The following is a 24,922-nucleotide window of genomic DNA, read 5'->3' as shown; positions in this document are numbered from 1 at the left end:
CCTGGGGAATGGAAATGACACTTCATCCAATGAAGAAAGCACCTTGGCTTTGGTTCATGCAATGAGGTCTGCTCCTGTTGTGTGAGCAGTCTGCCGCAGCGTGTCTCATGGCAAGGCAGAAGCCACTGCAAGGGGAAGTTTTTGCGTGTTCAAAAGAGTATATTTTTTTTTTTGCGCGTGGTTCTTCGAGCAGCTGCACAATTTGGTTTTCAGAAGAGAATCCTCAATTTTCTTACAGACTTGTCACATTTTGAGTCTCTGCGTGGGAGTTCCCACGCTCTCAGGAGAAAGAAAAGCCGAATTCATTGTTAGGTTGTTTATCAGAAAGTGCTGCCTGTGACAGGCAGCTGGGGTGGATGCTCTGGAGTACCAGAGGAAGATCGTGTTTAGCTCTCGTGCTTCCTCATGCGGCACAACATCGCCCTGGATCACGTCGCCGTAGCAAACACGTGCGTGTGCCTCCACCACATCACCGACGCGTGCCGTGGCGTCAGAAGGATGTCACGCAGGTCTCCCTCCCCTATCGCCCAGGTGGTGGACCAACCCTTCCTCCATGCTACTCCTCGTGCATGCTCCCTGAAGAAAACCAACCCAGGTGTCTTCGTGTTGTAACGTGTGCTGCCCTGCCTTCCCGTGGTGGCTGCCCTGCTCCTGCCCGGCACGGCTGTCGGCAGCAGGAAGGGCTCTGGGTGGCCGTGCAGCCCCGGTGCATCCTTTCTCTGCAGCGTGAACTCTGGTGAGAGGCACCCACGGACCCTCCAGGCAGCGTGAAGAGCTGGATGGGTTTCAAACAGCAGACGGGGGATTTTTTCGCGGAACAACGTACGAGCGATTTTAATTTTTTCTGCTGATAACTCGCACGTTTCTCTTCTCCCCGAGTCCTTCTGAATTTCATGTTTTTGGAGAAGCTCCCTGTCTTCTTTGATTCCAAAACCCTATTGCTGATTACCTGCGAGGCAGCACGGCTAATAAATGCAAACGGTGGGTGAACGGCGAGAAGGCAGAGTGCGTGTGGTACGGCTTCGAGGGTGGTGGGGCCGGCTCCTGCGAGGTCGGGAGCGAGTCCTGCCTTTGGCTTCCACCCGCCGCGCTGGAGGTGCTGGTGGGTGCCTTGGGAGGTGAGGTCTGTGGCTCTCCCTGCCTCTGTTATCGGATCAGCTCTTCAGTGACTCCCTTTTTGAGCAAGTAGTTTGTATGCCCCCGGAGAAGAGGAAAGAGGGTGATTTAAAGATTTAAAAACAGCTTTTGTGAATTCACCTTTTTTCACATCTAAAGTTCGAAAGATGTTAGTTACTTTTCGGAGGGAATTCCTGTGCTTGAAGAAATGGGAAAACCCGCTGTGGCACACTGAGAACTTCATGACATTGAATTTGTGCCTGACGACTAACTATTTGTCACTATTATCATCATTCTGAAATATTGACTCTGACACTTTTCAGGCATAATACAAGAAAACTGTCACCTGAGAGGCCGAATATAATAATACTTGTAAGAGAGACAGAGGAAAGCTTTATGCCTCTCACTTGATATTCCTCACCAACCACCAGCGTTGCAGCATCATACAAAGTAGCAGTTTTAGTTGATTATTAATTTGCCCTAATAGGATTGCTAATGCTAATAGGATTCTGAAGTTTGCCAAATCAAGTAACTTAAATTATATCTGCTAAAAAAAGTAGCCTGTTTTGTTAGTAAAGGATTTCTTCTTGATTATGTTTGTTGAGATTTATGTTAGTTCTGGTCAAAAGTGAAACTGCTAATTAAAAACTTCCACGGTTACTGCCGTCCTGGTGTGGCGCAGTGGAATATCAATGAGTTAAAATCTGTTTCTGTCCTATACCACTGGTAGCTGCAATGGGAAACAAGAGTCTTGAAATGGAGGAAGCTGAGGGCTCCTTAAAATTAGCTCAGCTCTGAAGAAGCCTGGCCTGAACCACAGCCGTGGATGCGTTAGCAGTGTACGAGCCTGTTGTACACATCCATTAAGATTGCCTTTGTGAGAAACATCACCAGTTGTGTAGTGAGGTTCAAACGAGTCCCACCCCGTTGCTGAAAGGGGGATTTATTTGTGTTTTCTAAACTTCTGCCATCAAGTCCTGTGTCTGGAGCTCTCTGGTGCTGTGATACACTGTTTTGCACCAACATCTTTCCGTGGAGTTGTTGAACAGATAATTTACAGAATATGTAATCTGCATTCCCTACCTTTAGCTGATAATATGAACAGTAGCTAGATGTTTTTAACTAGTCCAATATTTATGAGGTGCCACGTTCCTCTAAAGCTTTAATTTCTGTTCCGTGTGCAGAGAGCGTAGCAGGGAGGGTAGGGGGAGGTGCAGTTTTTCTGTTGAGAAGATAAATGTGAAATAAAGTTTGCCAGTCAGCTCAGCTCTCGAAGAAAGAAGACATATTGTCGGCTTGGTAAGATGTAGTTTCATGTCTCGAGGCTGTGTAAGTATGCACTCGTGGTGACACTTTGATAGACTGACACAGAGAAAATTTTGTACGCTGCGGAAGATACAGAAGTCTAAATAAGTTAATACAAGTGATGTGCCTTTTAGCCTCCTTCTCTGCCAACCGTAAGTTGTATTTCAAAAAAACCCCTTGAAACGTAATGTGAGTGTGCAAATACGGGTTCTTCGTGGAGAATGTGACAAGTTCCAGTTTGACTACTGATTCAACAGCTCTTGTTCATTTGGGTTTATACATACCACGTACTTCCCCTCTTGTGGCATAACTAACAATGTTTCAGCAGAGTCAGATCATGAAAAATAGTTTCTTGTGCTATTTGGGAATTTATTGATACAGCTTTTATAACAGTTGTCTTCCACCAAAGTCAGTGGCTGTTCGTTAACTCTGAAATGCATCTTTTCTCTTAAAGGTCAGCATAAAATCAAGTTCATCCCAGAAATGGTGGGACCTATCTTAGAAATGACTCTTATCCCTGAAACCGAACTTCGGAAAGCTACGATCCCAATCTTCTTTGATATGATGCAGTGTGAATTTCATTCTACTAGAAGCTTCCAGATGGTAAGCAGTAAGCTACAGATATTTAAAGTTTGTAAGAAAGATTTAGTTGTTCTTTGACAAAACGTAAGAATTTTTGTTATTTCTTATTTTTCTAAAGAATAATATCGTTGTGGATTTGCTTATTTTCTATAACTCTTGAGTGGCTATAGAGTTTTCATCTGTCGGTTTTAAATTAGTATTGAACGAAAAATTTGCATGAAGTAAATGAAACCTTTTGTTATGGTAGAAGAAGAGAGCAAAGACAGATGTCTTAAATTTTCACTGTGACTTAGTTAAGGAGTCTGCTTCTGAGTTAAAAGACATAAAAGAAGCCTGATAATCATAGAGTCGTTTAGGTTGGAAAAGACCTTTAAGATCATTGAGTCCAGCTGTTAACTCAGCACTGCCAAGTCCACCACAAGTGCTGTCCCAAAGTGCCACATCTACACGTCTTTTGAACGCCTCCAGGGACAGTGACCCCACCACTGCCCTGGGCAGCCTGTTCCAGTGTCTGACCGCTCTTTCATGAAGAAATTTTTCCTTACGCCAAATCTAAACCTCCCCTGGTGCAACGTGAGGCCATTTCCTCTTGTCCTATCGCTTGTTACTGGGAGAACAGACCGACCCCACCTCACTCCAACCTCCTCTCAGGCAGTTGCAGGGAGCAATAAGGTCTCCCCTCAGCCTCCTCTCCTCCAGACTGAACCACCCCCAGTTCCCTCAGCCGCTCCTCACAGACCTGTTCTCCAGACCCTTCACCAGCTTCGCTGCCCTTCTCTGGACACGCTCTAGCACCTCAGTGTCCTTCTTGCCGTGAGGGGCCCAAAACTGCACCCAGCGTTCGAGGGGCGGCCTCACCAGTGCCCAGTACAGGGGCACGGTCACCTCCCTGCTCCTGCTGGCCACACCATGGCTGACACAGGCCAGGAGGCTGTTGGCCTTCTTGGCCACCTGGGCACACTGCCGGCTCATGTCCAGCCGGCTGCCGACCAGCACCCCCAGCTCCTTTTCCATCAGGCACCTTTCCAGCCCCTCATCCCCAAGCCTGTAGCGCTGCGTGGGGTTGTTGTGACCCAAGGACAGGACCTGTAATGTGGCAAAAGAAGCTATAACCTGTAAGAATTTACCACCTCTAGTATCTTACAATTTTGATACTCCTTACCATTTTATGGATTTTGAGGAGGGAAGAAAAGCCATCCAGTCAGTGTTTCTTCATGCTATACAGGCACTGCAAAGTCTAAAATACTAACGTAGCATTTTTATTCGATTTTATTTGCTGAGAGAAGTCCTTGAATAAGCACACACAATCTTATCCTGATAGCATCAACTTTTGAGAGACAAGTGGAGTGAAAGGAAGTTTCCTGACATCATTTATTTGACCTTCTTTCCCTTGGAACTTTGCCTTATGGATTGAGTATAAGACTCGTTAGGCCAGGTAGTGTTATGGTATAAGCCACTGTAGCTCTGTTACACTATGAAATTTCTGTCAGGTCAGGATATGACCTTGTGAACTTTGCAATAAAGTTTGACGTGTTTTTTACCTTTTTTCCTTTGGTATTGGCAGTTTTCTTTCTTGGATGAAAAATCTTATCCTTTTCCATATGTTTTTATGCACTATTATTCATAACCAGCTTTTAATAAATCTGTAGCCAGAGTAAATGAATATCTGCGTGGAGAGACTTAAGCAAGAGAAATGGCATCAACTTTATTACTTTGATTTGTTTTGTGCTGGATGGTGTGTGGAAAGGTTGTGAACTGTATTTTGGATCCATCCAATTACTGCGTAATCATTCTTTCTTATGTTTGACTCCGATGATACTGTGAAGATTGAAATGCTCGCGGGATGCCATTTAAACAGTTTCCTGTCAGATGCTCTGTTTTGTTGCTTGTCATTTTTTATTTGTACAATTATATGGATCATGAAAAATCCGAGGGTAACTTTATAGCTAAATTTATGGCCCTGTATTTTCTTGACAGAAGGAAACCAGCTTTGTGTGGAATAGTCGGGTGATTTTAATAAATGAATGTCTTAAATATTTCACACAAATTCTTTTTGCCTTTTGAGAAGAAAAATGCCTCGTGCTTAAGTCAGATGTCTTGGATTCTAGGTACTCGACATATATTTCTTATGTCAGTATAACTTCTTTCTTTATGGACGTAGCATTGATATGACAGGTGCAGAGGTAGTAAACCTTTTTTTAGAGCATTTGGAGTGAACAGTTACATCTAACGGGGAATAATCAATCTGTCCATTTACGGTTTTGCAGATAATGTAGCTATATCGTTTCCTGAGTATCTCAGATTGGTCTTTGAGGAATGAAGATCACAGCTTGTAAAAAGCAGAGAATTACAGAAAAGCCTAGGTTGGATGAGACCTCTGGAAGTTATCTGGTCCAGACTGGGCTTTAGATTGGGTTATCTGGGGCCATCTGAAGCTCAGTATTGAATATTTCAGTGAGGGAGGTTTCAGGACTTCTCTGGGTGACCTGTTCCAATGTTTAAGACTTTTCTGCTTATAACCAGATGGCATTTCCCTGAATCAACTTGTGCCTGTTGCTGCTTGTGTTGTCACTGTGCACCCTTGTAAACAGAGTAACTCCATCTCCTCTATAACCACCTTTGAGGTGTTGGAAGGCTTGAGCCTGCTTTTGTCTAGCCTGAACAAACCCAATTCCTTCAACCGTTCTTGAGGCCAAGTTCTCCAACACTGCTCGTCCTGGTGGCCCTCCATTAGACCATCTCCAATTTGTCAGTGTCTCTCTCGAGCTGAGGGAACCAAAGCTGGACGCAGTATTCCAGCCGAAGCCCAACAAGTGGAATAATCCTGTTGATCCTCTCTCGCTGTACCCTTGTTGGTGCAAGACAAGGACATGCTTTGCCTCCAATGAAGGGGCACACTGCTTCTTCATGTTTAGCTTGCTGTCCACCAAGTCCTTTCCAGCAGACCATCTTGTACTGCTGCTTGCAACTGTGCCATCCCAGATTCAGGTCTTTAAGTTTCTTTTCCTTAAATATTATGCAATTTTTTGTTGTCTGTCTTCTGGACTGTCAAAGCCATTGAACCACCACCCTTTGAGATCAGCGATTTAGCCACTTTTCCTACCCATTTTGTAATCTGTTTACCCAGTCCATATCTTACCAACTTGTCAACAAGTATGCTTTGGGTGACCGTATCAAACACATTGCTAAGGTTGAGACAACCACAGCTCTTCAACCACTGAGCAGATAGTTTCATCACAGGAGGCAGTCAGGTTGGTCAGGTGTGATTGACCCTTGGTAAGTCCATATTGGCTTTTCCCAGTCACCTTCTCGCTCTTCATGTACCTGGAAACAACTTCCCTGTGGTCTTGCTCTGTGGTTTCCTCAGGAACTGAAGTGGGCCTGCCTGGCCCAGCTTCCCAGCTCATCTTTTTTGTCTCTTTTGTGCTTAAGTGATAGAAATAGATATAAAATAATTTGTTTAAGTGTTAGCAGTACCTAGGCAAGCTTTCCTACATAATGTGTTGGTGTAATGTACTGCATTATGCCGTCTGTGTGCAACTACCAATTATCATTGTCCAGCATTGCTTTCAAAGAGAACTTAAAAATTGAATGGTTGGCTGCTGTTAAACTAATCTGCCAGAAATCCAATTATCTAACCTTATTAGTCACATCAACAAGGGTTTAGATTGGCTCCACTTCTCCAGCAGATGTATAAACCTCGTGATTTATGGGGGAGGAATTTAATTTTTTTGCAGAACTTCAGTGCTGCGATGGCTTGTTATAAACAGACAGCTTTCCCCATGGCAGTTTTAATTTCAGTATGAATTGGTTTGCCTGGTAAAACCAGTAACAGACAGAATGGGCTTTTTGGTTCTTCCAGTATATGTAGCCCTGAGAAAAAAAACAGAAGATAAATTCCTCTCACTTCTACAGAACTGAATTAAAGGCCGTCTGAAATAAAAGCTGGACTTGCCCATTTTTGTCCTCTCCCTCTTAAGGTGCTTTGAAGCCTATATAAGGCTTCAAAGTAGCCTGTACCTCAAAGCATGAATCCGATTCTGAAGTCAGTGTGGGACTGAAGCTTCCCTATAGGAGAAAATGCCTCCTTCTCCGCTCTGCTTTTTTCCCTTTGCCTGTTTTACTGGCGAACCCTCCAGATCAAAGGGAATATGTCAGAGCCACAGGAGCGATGAAAGAGAATTGTTTTGATTGTTCAAGGCCTGGTCAGGTGAACGTGATGGATCCCATGGTGACAGCAGGAGAGAAGGTTCATCATGAAACAATCAATTCAGGTGAAATGCGGAATTCAGTGCATAGAAAGCCTCAGCCTCCTGGTATTGCTGCCTGCTCCTCCCAGCTGTCACTTGCTCTAGCTCCATTTCCTGGAAGCATTCCTGGTTGTTTGCCTACCCAAAACGTTTAACTTACCTTTTCTAGATGTGTGTCATTGCTGAGGTCATGTTCTGCTTGTTTTGAGTTGAACCCCTTCACAGAGAGTTGCCAGTGCAGGAGCTGGTACAAAACAGAGCGTGGAGGAAGCGGGAGGAGGCAGGGGGAGGCGTTGGGTAGGTTCTCCCTATCTCATGGCACTGCATCATAATATGTTTTCTTTTAACTGATCTGGTACAAAAGAAGTAGCTTACTGTGAGCCAAAACCCACTTAACCACATTAACAAAATAAGGTAAGGGATTGAGTGAGCCTGTCTTCCGCAGTGTAGTTACATTTCTCATCAAGTAGGAAGGAAGGAAAGACTCTTACCCTTCAAAGTAAAATCTGAGAGGTGTACCCCTCCACTCTGCAGTAGTGAGCAAGAAGAAATTAGAGGTTCCATATGTCTAGTTTTCAGACCGAACCACATTACTGAGGAGAATCACCAGACTCTGGCGGTGTTAGCATCAGCGATGTAAACATACAGGCTCCGGCGTGTATTCTTACCCTGCCAGAGTAAGGAGTTGTGTAAAAGTAATGATTGGAGGAAGGAGCCCCAAAAATGCCACGGCACGTCTGTCCTGTTTTCTGTAGATTGGAATGACACTGCGCATAATGGAACCACAGCCGAAAAGAAAGAAAAATGATGTAGAAATGTATAAGCAATGAATGCATAATGCAGAATCGTATAGAATTGCATAATAAATGAATGCATAATGCATATGATTACTGAAATAAAACCATGGGTGCAGCTGAAGAACCTCTAGCTAGCGCTCTGTTGTGAAGAGAATGAAATGAGCAAAGACCAGAAAAAATAAAGAGGAAACCCTTTTAATTCGTTTCTAACATTTAACAAGAAATCTCAGTATCATCAAGACGGTCATACAAGAACTGTTATTTGCAGTGTGATTTCTTGTTGGTTGTCTATGAATTTCACATTGATATAATTCTCCTTGATGAGAACTGCCTAGTTTATCTGAATCTCTCTTGACTTTTAGAACCTGCAGTTCCTTATTAAGTCTCTTCGCCACTTTTGAGCCCTGTGTTAACTTCCCCTTCCCTGCGCTAGAGATTTGAGGACAGAACACAAGTTAACGACTTGTGCACGTTTCTGAATGCTGCAGATTCTCCTCTGTGATCCCACTGGATGTGCAAATTCAAATAAGTCATCCCCCACAAAGGATTAATTTCGATAAGTAACATCTTTAGTTATCTACGGTTGAAATGTAAATGTATGCATTTTTTCTTATTTTCTGGCCTTTTGGAGAATATCGGTATTCCTCCCTCGCCTCACCTGAAGAGCAAGGGAGAAAGGTAATGCAGTAAGGCTAGAGACCTCCAAAATCACCTGATAGTGAAAGGCTGCCAGATTTGTTTTCTAACCAGAATGCTGTGGGAAAATAGGAAAGGGAACAGATGAAACTGTTGGGAATTTCCACCAACTTTCAGAGCATCCTTTGAACAAAGTTTTACAGTAGTGGTGTGCTGTTTCTCGTGGTGTTATCTGTCACTTGAATTTTATATGGCAAGCTCATTATTATCCCATATCAAAACAAATATATAGCAGCTTGGAGGATTCAAAGTCCTCCTCATCTACAGCTAGATTAAATTGTCAGTCAGTGCTACAAATATAGCCTGACCACACTTTAGGTAAACCTAAAACCAAAAGCGATTAGTTGAGCTGACACTTGAAGACGCTAGATAGCTTACATTGATTTATTTGCTCCGGACGGGAGATTGTAACAGACAGATGAACTAGTGGATATACTCTTTGCTCAAGTTCAAACACACATCCGAAAGAGAAGCTGAGATCTTGATCAACTGCAAGGAAAAGTTGATAATAATTTCCTGTAATCTTCCTAACATCACCCCTCAAGCTCTCACTGTCAACAGAAGGATATGAATCTAGCTCATTGATGTGCCAGATATACCCCCCAAGCCTCCAGCGAGAGCCTCAGCAAGTGTCTTTGGCTGTAACATAAAACACTGAAAATGTGGCGCTTCTTCACTTGAGAGTTAATTCCATCACAATAATTACAGGCCTACTTTGTGCTATTTTATGCATTTAAATAGGAAAAGGAAAAAAAAAAAAAAAAAGAAAAGAGAAATTCGGACTTTATCAACAGATGCCAGATGCAGTGTCTCAGAGCCATTAGCTTGTGCGACTCCAGGGCCACGTTCTTAATCCCATCATGGAAGACAGTAGCTCCATAAACCTCGACTTGTGTTGATGGAATGTTCTGGAAAGACCACAGAAGGAATTTTGGCTTCGTTAAGTAATATTTGCTCATCTGGCTTGCGTGATCTGCATCCTACCAGTTCCTGGAGAAGTATCAAGAATGGTTGAAGAGCAAAGATATTGTTAAAACCCCAGAAATGTCACAAGTCTAGCTCTGCTCAACCCAAGAGGGCCATTAGGGAGATGGCCCAACAAAGCCTAGATTTACAGAAATTTAAGTAAAATTGATATCAGGAAGACACTCAAGATCCTGTATGACAAATGAAATTGCTCTTCTTCGTCCGAGTGATCATTTGGTAAAAAATGTATCACCTAAAGGGCCTGTGCTGGCAGCAAGTGTCATTTTTCACATTGATACAGAAAGTAATTTTCTTTCTGGTCTTGTTAGAGAACATGAATTTTGGGACTTTGCTGTTTCATCGTTATGTTGCTTCAGCATTTTACTTGACACGTCCTGGTACTATGGGAACATGTTTCAGCTTGTGTTTGCTTCTTAGAGGGGGTGGATTGCATTATTCTTCCTTTTCTCATTTTCCTGTCATTTTTTGAATAATGGGTTCATTGTATTAAAAACCTGATTTCACTTCACTTTTCATTCATTTCTTCACAACGAGGGTAGCGAGGGAGTGGAACAGGTTACCCAGAGAGGCTGTGTAATCATCCACCCATGGAGATGTTCAGTGCTTGGCTAAGCAAGTCACAGTTGGCCTGATCTAGTGTTGGCAATAATCCTGCATCACCCGGGAGGCTGGACAAAATGACCTTCGAGATCTTTCCCAGTCAGTGTTTCTAAGATTCTGGGGATCGTTTGGGTAACAGAAGAGCACCTTTGAACTGTTTTAATCGGAGGTTTGGGGTTTCATCTTTAAAACACCCACACGTAATAATAAAAATGGATTTAAGATGGAATATCTGCTGTTTGGGTACTTCGTTGATTTTATCGCTGTATGCGTGATACAATCTGTAGTTCAGGTTTCCTGACAGCTCACGGTTCGATTGACTTGTGCGTGTTGTTAGACCGTGTCCTGAGTTTGCTCTGAGCGGTAGGTGAGCAGGGCTTTTTCTGCTGTTATTTGCCGTGATAGCTTGTAGTCACTGAGCTCAGAGCACAGATTTTTTTTCATTTTTCTCTCTCTAACACAATAAATAAAATAAGTAAAAATAAATTTCCCAGCTCAAATGCAGAGGACAAAAAGGCTGGGGTTGCACATGAAGGTAGGAAATGGTGTGAATGTTACTGCAGTTAATGCTGAGAAGAGCACAGGGACTTGGAAAGGGAAACAAAAACGGTGTCCTGGATCTGACTCTGGGTTTTAACATTACTGCTGTTGAGCCTGTGGAGATGTTCAGAGACTGAGTTGTCCTAACAAAGAGGAGTATTTTGGCATTGTCACAATTTATCAAGCAAATCCTTCAATACCAATGTGTGTTTCCCCCTAAAAAGGATTTTACTTAGCAAAGCAGGAACTTCTCTACAGCCCACGGCCACGTTTGGTACGTGGTGGCCAGCGTGGGTATGTTCACAACTGCCGTGGGCTTCAGCAGAAAAAGACCTTCCAGGAGAGCAGGCAGGTGCCTCCAGCTGTGGGGGTAGCCAAGATGCTGCTTCTCCCCCCTCACTTGCTGCAGGCTTTTCTCTTGTCCTCCTCAGGTTTACCTTGCCCTGTACATGCAGCAGTTATTTCAGGAGAAAGGAATTGTGGCGGAACTAAGGACATACTGTTTGGTACTTGGGAGAGGCGTTACGGTAACCTCTGTAGGCCAAGGCAGGACTGTGCGGGCAGAGCTTGAAATGCAGCGTGCGTTGGCAGAAAGAGATCGGTGGTGGATGTAGCTACTACACCTCCTCAAAGTGAGATGAATTAAGGTGGTGAGAAGCACTCTTTTTATCGTCAGAGTTTCATCGTGACATCAGCCTGCTGGCAAGGGTGACCTCACGCTCCTCGCCGAAATAAATACGCCGGCAGAATTTCACAATATGGACTAAACAAACACCCGGTTTCTGTTCCTGGCTAAACCCATCTGCGCCCTGCTGCTGGCTGGAGACAACGACTTGTCTTCCCCCGCTCGCCCGTGGGGCTGACCGTGTAGAAAATCCCTGTCCCCTGTTGTGTCCCCCCCCTGCCCCGTGGCTGCTGCGCTGAGCCGGGGGTGCTGCAGCCGGGGCAGCGGCACCAGTGGCGTGGCCACGCGTGGCCCCGGCTTGCGGTTCAGCCTGCCTGGCACGCCGCAGGTGAGACCGTGGCCGAGCTCCCCCCCCTCTGTACCTGCGTCTGGGGTGCGCTGGGATGGTGGTGCCATTGCCCCGTGCCCGTTATCAGCCCTCGGTGGAGGCTGCTGGGCTGGCAGGGCTCTCTGCGGGGTTTTTTTTTTTCCTTCCTGGTACGTAGATTTTGATTTTTGCCTGTCAGCATAGATATCAGCTACATCTTTAGCACGTGACCTCTACTGCAGCGCTCTTTGAGGTTGTCCTCGTTGCCTCCTTGTGGTTGTTCCCAGTGAAGGAAAAGCCTAATTTTGCTTACAGGCTTTCAGCAAAAGCTGTGACAGAGGAGCTAATGCTGTTGTCGCTAAAGTAGATAGTTTGCTCAGTGGAAATAACTTAGAAAGAAGAAGAAATGCTGTTATGTTACTGGTACAGCTTAGAGGTGGGGAAGCGGAGCACGGGGAAGGGAAGCCATGTGCACCCCAGGGGTGCACGAGTGGCTGCTGCTGAGCCCAGCGGCTGCGGGGGCGCGTCCTCGGCCTGGAAGGATATCGAGCTGCAGACAGCCCATCCTTTTTTCATTCGTACGTTATATGCCGTTAATATTAACTGGGGATGCAAAGTACATCTCTTGACATTTACAGAGCGTTAGTACGCTCTGTTCTTGTGCAGGTGGCCCTTTGCTTCTCCTCGGCGTACTTAGGGACTGCTTAAGCCAGTGACAGCGAAGAAACGTGGAGACAACTGTTCCGTCGGTGCACTCCCACTCTAACAGGCTCGCATTCCCCTGCCACGGGCTCCCTTCTCACCCGGGCTCTCCTGCTGAGGTCACTAATGGTGTGGATGACTGTGCTTATTCAGTGAAGAAGCAGGAATTAGATGATGAGACCGATTCGTTACATAGCAGCAGGCCTAGAGCGAGCCTTCCTCCACTAGCAGGTTGCATTCATTCCTAAGCTGGGCCCTAGGGGATGTAGCAGCAACAGGTAGAACCCTGTGTAGTCATTAAAAACCCAGTGAATTATCCAGTTCGCATTTAAAATATATTCTAATACCCACTTAAGTTTGCATTCTTTTGTTATTGCCCACATAACAATATTACTCCTGAGTTGTTTGAAACAACTTCCTTCCCCTCTGCAGTGAGTTATGAACAGGTTTAATTGAGTTATACCCCGCCGTGAGTCCCTGTCTGTGCTAAAAAGAGGTGTTACTGATGCTAGGGTGCGCATCCAGCTGAGTTGTCCAGTCTCGGGTGTTCTATATCCTCTCTCACAGAGTTTTCAACGTTTTTATATTTTACTTTTGTTGCTATTACCATTATTGCAGGGGACATTCTGTGCTTGGCTTTGTGTCTTCTTTTTCCCCGCCCTCATTCTCGTCATTAATCTCCTTATTTAGTGGTTTGTAATGCAAATATTTGCACTTCATTTAACAACACGACCAATGATTTCTTCAACTAAAAAGCCCTTGTAGGGCAGGAGATCATCATGGACAGTCTAATACCAGAGACTGCAAACTCTTAAAGTCAATCAAGCTTTAAAATAGTGGCTAAACATCTCGCCGAGATACCCAACCAATCTGTGAACCATTGAGGCTACAGTAATAAAGTGAAATATTTGCTATCTGATTATTTACGCTTGCTTTGTTTAATTATAGTTCGAAAATGAGATCATCACGAAACTGGATCATGAAGTGGAAGGAGGCAGAGGAGATGAACAGTACAAAGTGTTATTTGACAAAATGTAAGTGTTGATCAGCGGTGAGATTTATGTCACAGTAAAGTCAGGAGAGAGAGCAATTAGACTACAATGAACTTTGTAGCCCAGAAATAATTAAAATCTGTTAATGATGCATAATATTTAAAACTGCACCTGAGTCAAGGTTTTTTCTGCATGTGATTAACCAGGGGAATGTAATTGGGTTTTCAGTCTCTTGGAGCACTGCAGAAAACACAAATACCTTGCGAAGAGTGGAGAAACTTTCGTGAAACTTGTTGTCCGCTTGATGGAGAGGTTGTTGGACTACAGGACCATCATGCATGATGAGAACAAGGAGAACCGCATGAGCTGTACCGTCAACGTGCTGGTAAGCGAGAAGTCGGCAGCCTGAAATGGCTACTGCGTTCTGATCTTTACACCCTTAACAGGAGATTTGTGTAAAACAGAGTACGTGCTGGGCTGCTCGTGGAAGTTGGAATTACTTTGGGTGTTTTTTTTTTCCTTTTTAATGAAGGCAAATGTATGAAAACATGGGGTTTTACTACTTTAATTGATTCTAAGGAAAGATTTAAGAAGAAATATTTCGGGGCCTGATCTTTGAGGCCTCTTCATTGACATTTACAATTGAGGTATGAACAGCTTTATGCGGAAAAACAATTTGACATGCACAACACTGGAGTAATACGCAGTTTACTACCAAAATTTTCATGCAATTGCAATCCCATGTGTATCCTGCTTAGTGCTCAGCTTCTGCATTCAGAATTTTTGAAGAAATTTGAGTATTAGTATTTCATTCAAAGCAGAATGTGAAATTCCCTTCTCTTAGTTCCAGAAATTCTGTATCTACTGTATACGACAAACTTTTGTCCATTTAGGCTAGAGTTGGAAGCAGAAGTTGTCCCCATAGCACGCGCGTCGTGCTTTTCGGCCAGAGCCTTGGCGTATGACATTTTACCAGCACAAAACCAGTGCGTGTTGAAAAACGATGTCAAAATATATTTTAGAGACCCTCCCCAAACACAGTACTATCTGAATTTGATTTTTCCAGTAGGACTCAAAATTAAACTGTTAGCCACTAAGGATTCATAGCTTCCATCCTCAATCGTGGTCAAAGCTGTCATTTCGTTTAAATACGTGGGGCACAGACAGTGTTTATCATTTATGTGATATGGCTGATAGATTTCGTTCAGGCTGGTTTGGAAAGATCCGAGTAAATCGTTTGTAGCTTCAGCGCTTGCAAGCAATTCCAACGTCCTCGGCTCGTGCAGCGCAGCCTTTCTGCCGCGCTATCGCATAAGCTGTAAATGAAATGGTGCCCATTGGAGTGGGAGAGAAGCTAGAGACATCAAATCAGGAGCTGGGACTTTATTTTTAGTTTGTTTTTCCTCTCTGTGCACATCAACAAGCATTAGGCTGTTTGGGAAATGGGAAAAGAGGAGGAGCTTGGGAGAGCCATCAGTGGCTGTTGATCCAGCAAGTGCTGTTAAGTTGCCGGTAGAAAAGTCGTAGCATCCTCCCGAGCAGAATTTGAGTTAGAAAAGCCTGCCAGTTCGCGCCAAGCTAGATCGGGACTAAAAAGTCACACATACTGTACGCTCTAAACCATGACAATTTATCAAAGTGGGAAAATTTCCTTAGGAAGGTGAATTTATTTCTCTTTCCCTGCATCTGCATCCGCATCTCCTCCTAGTGAGTCTCGCCATACCAGCCGCAGGAGGACCGATGGCACGCTTGGGGCTTGGGCTTGATTTTCTTCATGTGCCTCTTAACTGATGCTGATTTTTGTCATTGGAATTTTTGAAGTATTTGCAGATGATAAGTTTTGTGGGCGATTTACTACTGTCAAGTTAATCACCATGAGATGCCCACGCACAACCCTGCCGCTGAAGTCTGCGGGAAATGCAGGAAAGCATCACAGGGCAGAACTTCCCTTTGCTTTCAGTAGGCGTGATTTAAAACTTCAGCTTGATTTTTAAAGTCCCGTTTGGCCTCCAGGGCCAACTCAGTCTTTTTATCATTCTCTAGGCTCTCAAAGTGAAATTTATGCCTTTACAAAAATCCAACCCAGGGCTGATACTCAGCACAATTCCCACCCGGGGTCTCAAAGAGTTCTTAATTGGGACTTTAATGATGCAGAGGCTTTCATAGGATTAAGTTTGTCTGTATTGACTATAGTTTAAGTCAGAGGTTTTGATATGCATTTAAGGCAGTGCTGATGTTAAAAAAAGAAAATAAAAAAAGACAAGCCCTATCTGTTCCCTCAGCTGCTTGTGCCTTCTACCCCTGACAGTCCTGCCGAAAGCAAGCGTGACGCCGAGGTAGCAGAGCAGACCCGAGGAGGGATCTTGCTGAAAGCTCACGCTCTTCCCCTCCGGTTATTTTTGATCCCCATCAGTTCCTCGGCCCGTTTGCTGCAGAGCCACCGGCGTGCGGGCCAGCACAGCGTGAGGGGGAGGTGGGAACCTGCACCCGGAGATGGGGAGGACCAGGGACTGCTTTTGGGGGGAGGCTGTAGTAAATGTAAGGTGTGGCAGCGTCACCCTGCTGCCCAAGCTTCTTCCCATTTTATCACAGACTCGTTCAGGTTGGAAAAGACCTTTGAGATCATCGAGTCCAACCTACTCTGCCAAGAGCACCCCTAAACCAGATCTCCAAGCACCACATCTAAATGACCTTCAGACACGTTAAGGGATGGTGACTCAACCACCTCTCTGGGCCGCCTGTTCCAATGCCTGACAACCCTTCCAGCCAGAAAATTTTTCCTACTGTCAAGCATTATACCTACCCTGGTGCAGCTTGAGCCCGCTCCCACTTGTTCTATCGTAAATTACCTGTGAAAAGGGACCAGCACCTACCTCTCCACAGTGTCCTCCCAGGTAGTTGTAGAGAGCAATAAGGTCTCCCCTCAGCCTCCTTTTCTTAAGGCTAAATAGCCCCAGTTCCCTCAGCTGCTCTTCATAAGACTTATGATCATCAATCATTTTGGTTGATGTGATGTTGCTTCTTGAGCTGCATCAGAAGGGCAGAGCAGGTGGCAGCAATATTAGAATAAAATGCATTATTGATCCAACTGACTCAGAAGTCTCTTCTACTTTAAAAAAGCAAACAAAACGCAAGACAAAACCAGCAGAAATTTTTCATGGGGTTCGGTTTGTCTTGTGGGTTGGACTCAAAACCAGTGAGCACTTGTGTCAACTGAAATGGCGTAGCCACGGAGTAATCCATCATTTCCAACTGCGGTACGTAGATTCTGCCTTGTGTTTCAGCTCTCTTTGAAGAGAACAGCTTTGTACTGGGCTTATGCATCTATTAGTACTGGGCTTGTGCGTCTCTTAGTGGCTACTCAGACTGGTTTAATTTTGCAGTTATTTTAATTCAGTGAAGGAGAAATTTCTTAGTATTTCAACTTTTGAAGGCAAACTTTAAATTAGATTCCGAAATGCCTTTAATATCTTGCCCAATTTATCATGTCTTGCATTTACAATATTTGTAGTGTTAACAAGTTTATCTCAAGACTGGAGGCATTCAGATGTTTCTGAAGAGAGTGATGATAATGTGTGGCATATGAAACCAGATAAATAACGCTATCGTAACTTTTTATTTCCAAAGAAACTTATTAGAATTCAAGAGCAGATGATGTATTGCTCAACTAAGGTTTTGAGTTTTAAATCCATAGAACAACTGTTGCTTAAAAATTATGGTTTTGTGTATTACAAAATTTTAGCTGAAAACGGTTAATGATGTGTGACTTGCAAATGCCAGAAGCAAATTTCTAGCAGTGCTATTCTTGCAAATTCTTAACCTTTGCAATGAGACATAAGCCCTAATACACGACATCATGAAACATCACAGCATTCGACTTTGTAAGTTAAATAACTTGTGTTCTATCACTAGAGGCAAATTTTGTTTTGCAGTTTTGAGGTTGATGTTACGCAATTATGAATTTTTAATTTGGAGCATGTTCTGTGTACATTCCAGTCTGTGAAATCAAAGACTTTGTAACAAAATCATGTTGTTTTTCAGAATTTCTACAAGGAGATTGAGAGAGAAGAAATGTACATAAGGTTTGTAAACACGACCGGTGACAAACGCTGCTTCACTTACTATCTTGGAGAAAATTAAGTTCATATTAAGCAGTCACTTGGGGGCTGGAGGAAAAGAAGTAGTGGAAAAACATACCTTGACTGAACCTTAAGCACATTCAAAAGCTTATCTTCACTGGGAACAGTGAGCGTGAGAAATTACAGTAATGAGATTTATTTATTTTTTTTTGTCCCCCTTCTCCAACTCCTTCAGTTGAACACTGAAATACTCAGGACTGTTGTCATACGAAGAAAATAAATAAGTCAAGAGAAAGCTGAGCAAAGAAATAATTTTGCCTCCTGGCGAGGTACAAGATATGTGACTTGTGGTAAAAAGGACTATTAAATAATATGATGACTGATACTTATTTGAAATTGAAAGCTTTTAGAAACTTTTCAGAATCTATTTTCACGCAAAGAACAAGTGGTAATAGTTGTTGTGCTTTTTGTGAACCTCAGGGTTCCTACTCCTCTATTTGTACTTTGGCTTAAAATTGGCTGGACTTGTGCTAAAATGCTGCAGCTTGTGTTTTTTAGTGTTGGTTTAGGTATCTAAATATTATTAATTCATTCTCAGATGCGTGTTACCTTTCTGGAAGAATTTGCACTTGTGAACTTCCTGTTGTTTAGATGGTTTTAATTAGGGCTTTGTTAGTTTGCCAAAAGGAAAGAAACTCTAGCAAAAGGCAGGACTGATAACTGTGGACAAACACGTAAAGTTACGAGCCGTAGGTCTGCCCTGTTCAGCATCTCTATAAAGACAAATTGTCTCTCACCGTCAGAGCCCCACCCAAATTCCCTCCTATTCCTGTTAACAAACCGTGTCACAGTGGAGATCAGAGCTCTGTATTTTCACTGGCTTTTTCAACCTAAAACTGTATAATTTGGGAGGCGATAGTGTAAATTGTCACTAACCCAACAAAGAAGTGAAGAGAATCCCCTTCCAGCGGTGTGATGACACTGAAGTTAAGGAAGAAGACTTAGGTCTGTCTCCATAGCTGAACAATTTGAGCTCTATCTCTGGCACAAACTTGGTATTGGATTCCTTCCGCCTCACAAGTAATTTAGATGCGCTGGAAAAAGAACACAATGGAAATGCAAATAGTCCAAAAAGGTTGTCTGCACACGGGAGTATGAGCTGTAAATAATCCCACGTATATTTAGTTGTTTTGAGATAGAGTTGAACTGTTGTAGTCTTCAAAATAAATTATTTAGTAGCGTTTAAGAACCGACCCTTTTTAAGAGCCGTCGTGTTTATTACTTGCAGGTATTTGTACAAGCTGTGTGACCTGCACAAAGAATGTGATAACTACACGGAAGCTGCCTACACGTTACTTCTGCATGCGAAGCTTCTTAAGGTAAAGGCCAAAATGCCTTGCCAGTTTTGAAAATCCTGTTAGAGTAACCACTAGTGGTGTTGCTTGTGTGAGAACACTGCCCTTCGGACTGGTTAACAACCGGGAGCTGCTGCTTACATCAGTTTTATCGTTTGCACGTGTAATTAGTACATGCAGGAGAGCAGCCTTCTGCCGTTAGGGTATGTCAGAGCACGCTTCACTCATCTTGATCTGAAATGGATGCAAGCGCAGTTCTGTCAAGACCACAACTCATAAACGGGGAAGCTGAAATTTGTATCAAAATTATGTAACGTGTGGAAGCGTCTAAACATCTATTGTACTAAATCAGCTCTCCACCGCGTCATTTTTGCACAGGCAATACGAGTGAGTGCTAGAGACAGTCCTCGAGGGCTCTTGGGTGTCTGTAGATTCAGTTTTGATCTCAAAAAATTAGAGAGAGATTCAAGTGGTCTTAACAAGTTCATGCCTTTAATAGGTATGTATCGTTTTAATGCAAGGTTACGCAGTTTATGGCACATTTCAGGAGACAGAACAACATTGCTGTTCTTCAAGGAATGTTCTGGCATAACCTGCAATATATATATAAATAAAGCGTTATCCGTACAAAGTGCCTGTAAATAAAGCATTCGAGTTTTTAGCACCATATCGTGTCAGTCAGAAATGAAGCCGTATTTCATAAGCATTAATCTCACTGAAAACTTTCTGGATCGATGGTGTTGTCCGTAACATGCAGCTTGTTTACACGATTGTGTCACAAACGCGGCAGCGTGTGCCAGCCGTGCTCCCGGTACTGCGGCAGCGCTCTGTCTCACTGCAAGCCTCTGGGCTCCTCCAGAAGCTGTGCTAATGGTACCCCGTTTCATAACGGGAAATTTATCTCAGTCCAAGCAGGGAATTGTTCTTAGCAGTCTTTGATTTAATCTAAGCAATCCCAAGTGTAAAACACCGCTTTTGAAAAGTTGAAAAGTGGAAGGTGTTAAATGAAATCCTTCTAACAGATGCACCGAGAATTATTCGTACCTCAAAACTGAGTAAACTGCATCCAAGCTGTAATAAGACTAAATATGGTGCAGGGCGTGCATGTGCAATTTAAATTAAGACACTTTGAAAGGTATTTACTCTCTTTTAAAATAAATAGAGGGTTATTACATGAGGAAACATCAGTAAAAGATTCACCTGGAGTGCAAAAGCACTGTAGCGATAGCTTTGTTCACCGTTAAAAGCAAGGGCAATTGTTGGACCCAGCCTGCCGGATGCAGTCACTTCTTTGGTAATGAAAATTTCTGTGCTGAGCCGTGTGTCAGCGAGGTGAAGATGTGAGGAGATGGCTCTGACACCTTCAGCCCCACCGACTGGTGCAGTCGGTTGCCTGTGGCTAGAAGTTTGAGTAAGTTGCTGAGTCTGTGGCTGAAAAGCTCTTTCTTACTCCCACGAGGGACGTAAGACAGGACGGCCAAATGGTATAATGCCTGCTCATCGCGCTCTGCGTGAACGAGCCTTTTAGACAAGATAAAGCATCGTTCCCATCCACAGGTGCTGTGTTCTCTGGAAAAATGATGGAATGAACCGTGCTGTCATCCGTCACTCAGACTTTTACCTGTTACGACTTGAACTCGAACTAGTCAATATGCTTTATGTGATCTTAAATTAGAGTTTAGTCAATTTTAGTTTTTCTTACAGAATGTCTTCAGAGGCTGGACGAGTATCTTAATATACTCCTTTAATTTACCGGAAAGAAATATCCAGATTTCTTTTCTTATAATGCGAATCAATAGAAGGTGGCAAATGTAAGGGTAGTATTTATCGCAGGTTTTCATCACTAAGCAGGTGTTTGTTTATAAATATAATTATGTTATCGTTTGAAATTATTTTATTATAAAAGTACATTCATCTATCTAATACGATATCCTGTTACTACCAGTAGTTAGCAGTGGATGGAGGAGTTCAGTATTGCTTGAGAGGCAGCAATATTGTGTGGGTGACTTCAGGCAATTGAGTTTTTCTTTCACACCTTGAGGAGAGGATTTTCAATGACACTCATCGTTGGCATATATTTCATCACACTGATTTTAATGGGATCACATTTAGGTCAAGACTGAGAGCTTTTGAGAATTTCACCTTTAAATTTGTGAGAAGGCTGTCTCTGGAGAGAGAGCCGCCATCGTTTTCTCCAGATCACTGCAAGCTGATGAAGCGCACTTAAGAAAAGAGACTTCAGTTGTATTTTTAGCCCATTTAGTCAAAATTAAGATGTTCAAAATGAACAGAAGGTAGCAGCTCTTAGCATGCTGAAAAAAATGCCTTTGCGCTGCAGACTCCATGAGGTTTGTGTTGCTCAGAGACACAGCTTTGGAGTACAAAGTTATCAAAGTTGTCTGCTTTAGCCAAACACAGTCATTTTGGCCAAATGAAGAAGCAATCGGATGAAATTTAATAAGACACAGGAAGTGAAACTGGATGATGTAAGAGCAATTCTGTGAATAAATCTGTGAGTTGCTCGTCTCTGCGTCATTCTTCCTTCTTTTCCTAAAGTTATACCGTTTTATTTCAGTGGGCAGTCCTCCTCCTTTAGTGAGTTTGATTTTCAGAGAAGAAAGGGAACAGTTCTTTAATTTCTGGGTTTGAGCCTGGTGTCTTAAGGCGACAAGTCCTATTGGAGCACCTCTCACTGTCTCGTTTCCAACGTATGAGAAGTTTCATTTGATTTAATGGAGGTTTGTGATTTGATTTGATAGAGGTTTGTGAGTCTCTAAGGTATTAATTTCCTGCTAGCCTCGTGAAAACAGACGGCTATGGAAGGGTAGGCTATACTATTAGTATCCTGTCTCGGGAAAAGGCTCCAGTGTTGTCTCATCCCCGGGGAATATTAGTGGGAGGAGAGAAGGGAGATGAAGAGGAGGTGATACGAATGCTGGAGCCCAGCGGGTTTTGGTTGCATCTGTCCCTCGCGGGACACCAGAATATGCAGGTGCAAGGGAGAAAGCTGAAGGGAGTTACTTGGTCCTCTCAGGGACGGGAGGAAATCTATTTAATGTCTGTGCCTTGCTCCTCATCTGCTAGGGCATTTGCTGGAAGAGCAAGAGCTACTAATTGCAGACAGGCTGTGTAAGGTTAGTTTTCTGTGCCTCCAAACGTCCTCTATGAATTTCAGCCGTTTAATTGCTGTGCCTACAGTCCTTTCCGTTTCTGTTGGTGTGTCTTGGCTTCGGGGCTTCTCTCAACACAACCCTGCAGGTACATCCAGCAGGTTGTACCCATCAGCAGGCCAAGGTCGGTCTCATCAAACGCGCTGAGGAGAGGAAGCCACCTCAAGAAGCTTCCTTCCAGCTGATACATGTAATTAGCCTCCAATTACAGCATTCAAATAAATGGTCCTTGTGCCCAGGGAATCAAAGTACACAACTGCAAAAAAAAAGAGAAATGGCTGTCAGTGCGTTAGCTGTGCTTCCACTTCTTTGAATAACAACTCGGGGTTTGAATTAGCCTAATTTTGCTGATGTGTTTCATAACTTCTGATTTGCTTTCACTTTTCCCCTCTTTCTTGGATGATTTAGTGGTCAGAAGAAGCGTGTGCAGCACATCTTACCCAGCGGGATGGATACCAGGCTGCTACTCAAGGACAGCTGAAAGATCAACTCTATCAGGAAATTATCCATTACTTCGACAAGGGCAAGGTACAGGGGGAAAAAAGAAAAAAAAAAAAAAGTCCAAATGTGTTTTGTTGCATTTCTCTCTAACTTATAAGTTGAGTGGTAAATACAGTTTGCATCCAGTGACCTTCAGGGAGCTTTAAACTTGTTGTAAGTTATTTGGAATGCTTTATGTAAATGGTCCACCAGCTAGCACTTAAAGATAATGATACTAAAAAAAGTAAAAGAAATCAATGGTACATTTATAACTACTGTGTTAAGGGTAAATATATGTGCATGTGATGCCACGGAGAAAATAAAAAAGTGATGTATGTAATTTGCAGGACTTACTTTTTCTGGCAATTACAATAGCTAATGCAATCCTTCAGCTACCCTTGTGTTTTCTCATGTACACAAAATAATCCCCTCAGAGAACGGATGGCTGTGGTTCTCGGGCGAGAATATTTCCTTGCAATTGCATCTTTTATTGCAAGGTGAATTTGCATTCGGTGTTGCACGGTGGGAAGGGGAGAGGGCTGATGTTACTTGTCCACAGAGATGAAGGGGGTTAACTCGGTAGGCAGGGAGATGTAGAGATGTGTCGGTGTTTGGATCTTTTGTGCACAAAATGTTTATATATAGAAGTACAGATCTCTTTGTCACAATTATTCAGAAATGTAAACCTGGGCTTTTAAAACCAGTCTTTGTTGCGTAAATGTAGTGCAAACAGAAATGTCATTTTCTGGTAGAACTAAAAGATTATCCAACCAGCTTATGTTTTCCAGGCGAGTCGTTAGCAGAATCAGATTAGTATTGTGTTAGAAACTTTGCTTAAAAGGTCAAAGTTTCTACCTTATCTAAAAGAAATACTTAGAAGTTGTTAATCAATGATGCTTAAAAAAATTGTCATTCTAGCCTGTGAGAGGGCTGGGGCTACACAACGGCCTGCATGGGGCTGGGGCTTGTGTAGGTGCTCGGTGCTTATGCAGAGGATAACATGGGCTTCCACAGCACGCTCCTGCTGCCCAGAAAGCTTTTACTAACCCTTTAAGAGCGGGGAAGGAGAACCTGGTTAGAATTGGGGTCATAGCTGGTTCAAACGTACGTTCTAGTATTAAATCCTCTCGGGGAAGGAGAAGCCAGAAGTCGCGTGTTTCTATTTGGTTGGTTTATGTCTTTCATGGTGCTGGGATACAGGCGGTGGGGATTGTTCTTCTGAGCACCAGGCCGGTGCATTTTAGCTGCAGATTAAAAGCTCCGGCATCCTCGGCGTCTATATTGAAAACAGCCCGTCTGAAAGTCGTACCTGCCTGTTTCTGCTGATAGCGCTAACGAGCCGTTGGCATCCACAGCAGGCAAAATACCCGCTGCTCGCCGCGTGGCACAGCACGGCATCCGCGCTCCAGAGGCCATTGTTAGGGCTGAGGAACCGTTATTAATTTTTTTTCAGATTTTACAACTGAAAGTGAGAAACGGCTCTGCTGCTCTCAAAGGAAATGGCACTGAAAATGCTGTGTTTTCCCTTTCCTTCATAGTTAAACCACTGACTCTTCATTATACTAAAAATTTTTGGTGAGCAATGATATCGAAGGGACCGCTGTGATTACTTATTCCTATTCCTTTGCAGGACTCAGGTCATAGGACTCCTGGGTGATTTTGTGTGTGTGTGTGTGTGTGTATGAGGAGATTATTCATTTTCACAGCACTCTTTCCCAGTTACAGATATTTCTTCTCTCGTTTGCTGGTCGCTCAAGTTGGTGATAACTTTTTATGTAGTTCAATGAAAAGGGAAGAAGAAATAATCAATGCAAATACAGAGCGTATGAGCATCCTGCATGAATTTTCAAATGTCAGGAAGCTCAAAGTTGAGGTTTCCACAGTAGAATTAAAGTAATCCTCTCATTTGGGATGTTCTGACATCGGGTTAAATCAACTTCTTACATTTACTGATGCAGTTTGAAAATGTCGTCCAGCAGCTGCTTTATGCCATTCCATGATCTGACATAATATTTCCTCTGCGTTTTTAGAAGGCTGTGCCAATTCACTGACCAATTTGTCTTCTTTTTTTTTGGTACCGTAGTGGCCCAGCTGTGTCCCTGCCTGGCAATTCACTCTGGGTTGATTCCACCCCTTTGCTTTCTCTTCCCATAAAGTTAACGAGAGGTGCCAAAAGAAGACCACTTTACCCTCAACAGCTGTAGGGCTACTTCCAGGTTTTCACAGAAGCCCTGGAGTTTTGATGTGAAGTTGTGGTGAGGCTGTGCCTCTTCCGCTCC

At 43.3% G+C, this 24,922-nt stretch overlaps 1 protein-coding gene across 1 annotated transcript in view; it reads left to right on the top strand.

Annotated features, from left to right (window-relative positions):
* The window catches only part of DOCK1 (dedicator of cytokinesis 1), a 311,635-nt gene that overhangs the window by 234,545 nt on the left and 52,168 nt on the right, over window positions 1-24,922 (top strand). Inside the window, exons 33-38 of the mRNA XM_086466312.1 lie at window positions 2,876-3,024; window positions 13,516-13,601; window positions 13,788-13,944; window positions 17,601-17,641; window positions 18,927-19,017; window positions 22,572-22,691. Coding sequence (XP_086322438.1) covers window positions 2,876-3,024; window positions 13,516-13,601; window positions 13,788-13,944; window positions 17,601-17,641; window positions 18,927-19,017; window positions 22,572-22,691 — 644 coding nt within the window. The remainder of the gene's footprint in view (window positions 1-2,875; window positions 3,025-13,515; window positions 13,602-13,787; window positions 13,945-17,600; window positions 17,642-18,926; window positions 19,018-22,571; window positions 22,692-24,922) is intronic.

This window comes from Leptosomus discolor, chromosome 6 (assembly GCF_034619465.1).
Source record: "Leptosomus discolor isolate bLepDis1 chromosome 6, bLepDis1.hap2, whole genome shotgun sequence".
In the NCBI taxonomy this organism is placed as follows: domain Eukaryota; kingdom Metazoa; phylum Chordata; class Aves; order Leptosomiformes; family Leptosomidae; genus Leptosomus; species Leptosomus discolor.
The sequence above is the reverse complement of the archived record's forward strand: the minus strand, read 5'-3'. Positions and strand labels throughout refer to the sequence as shown.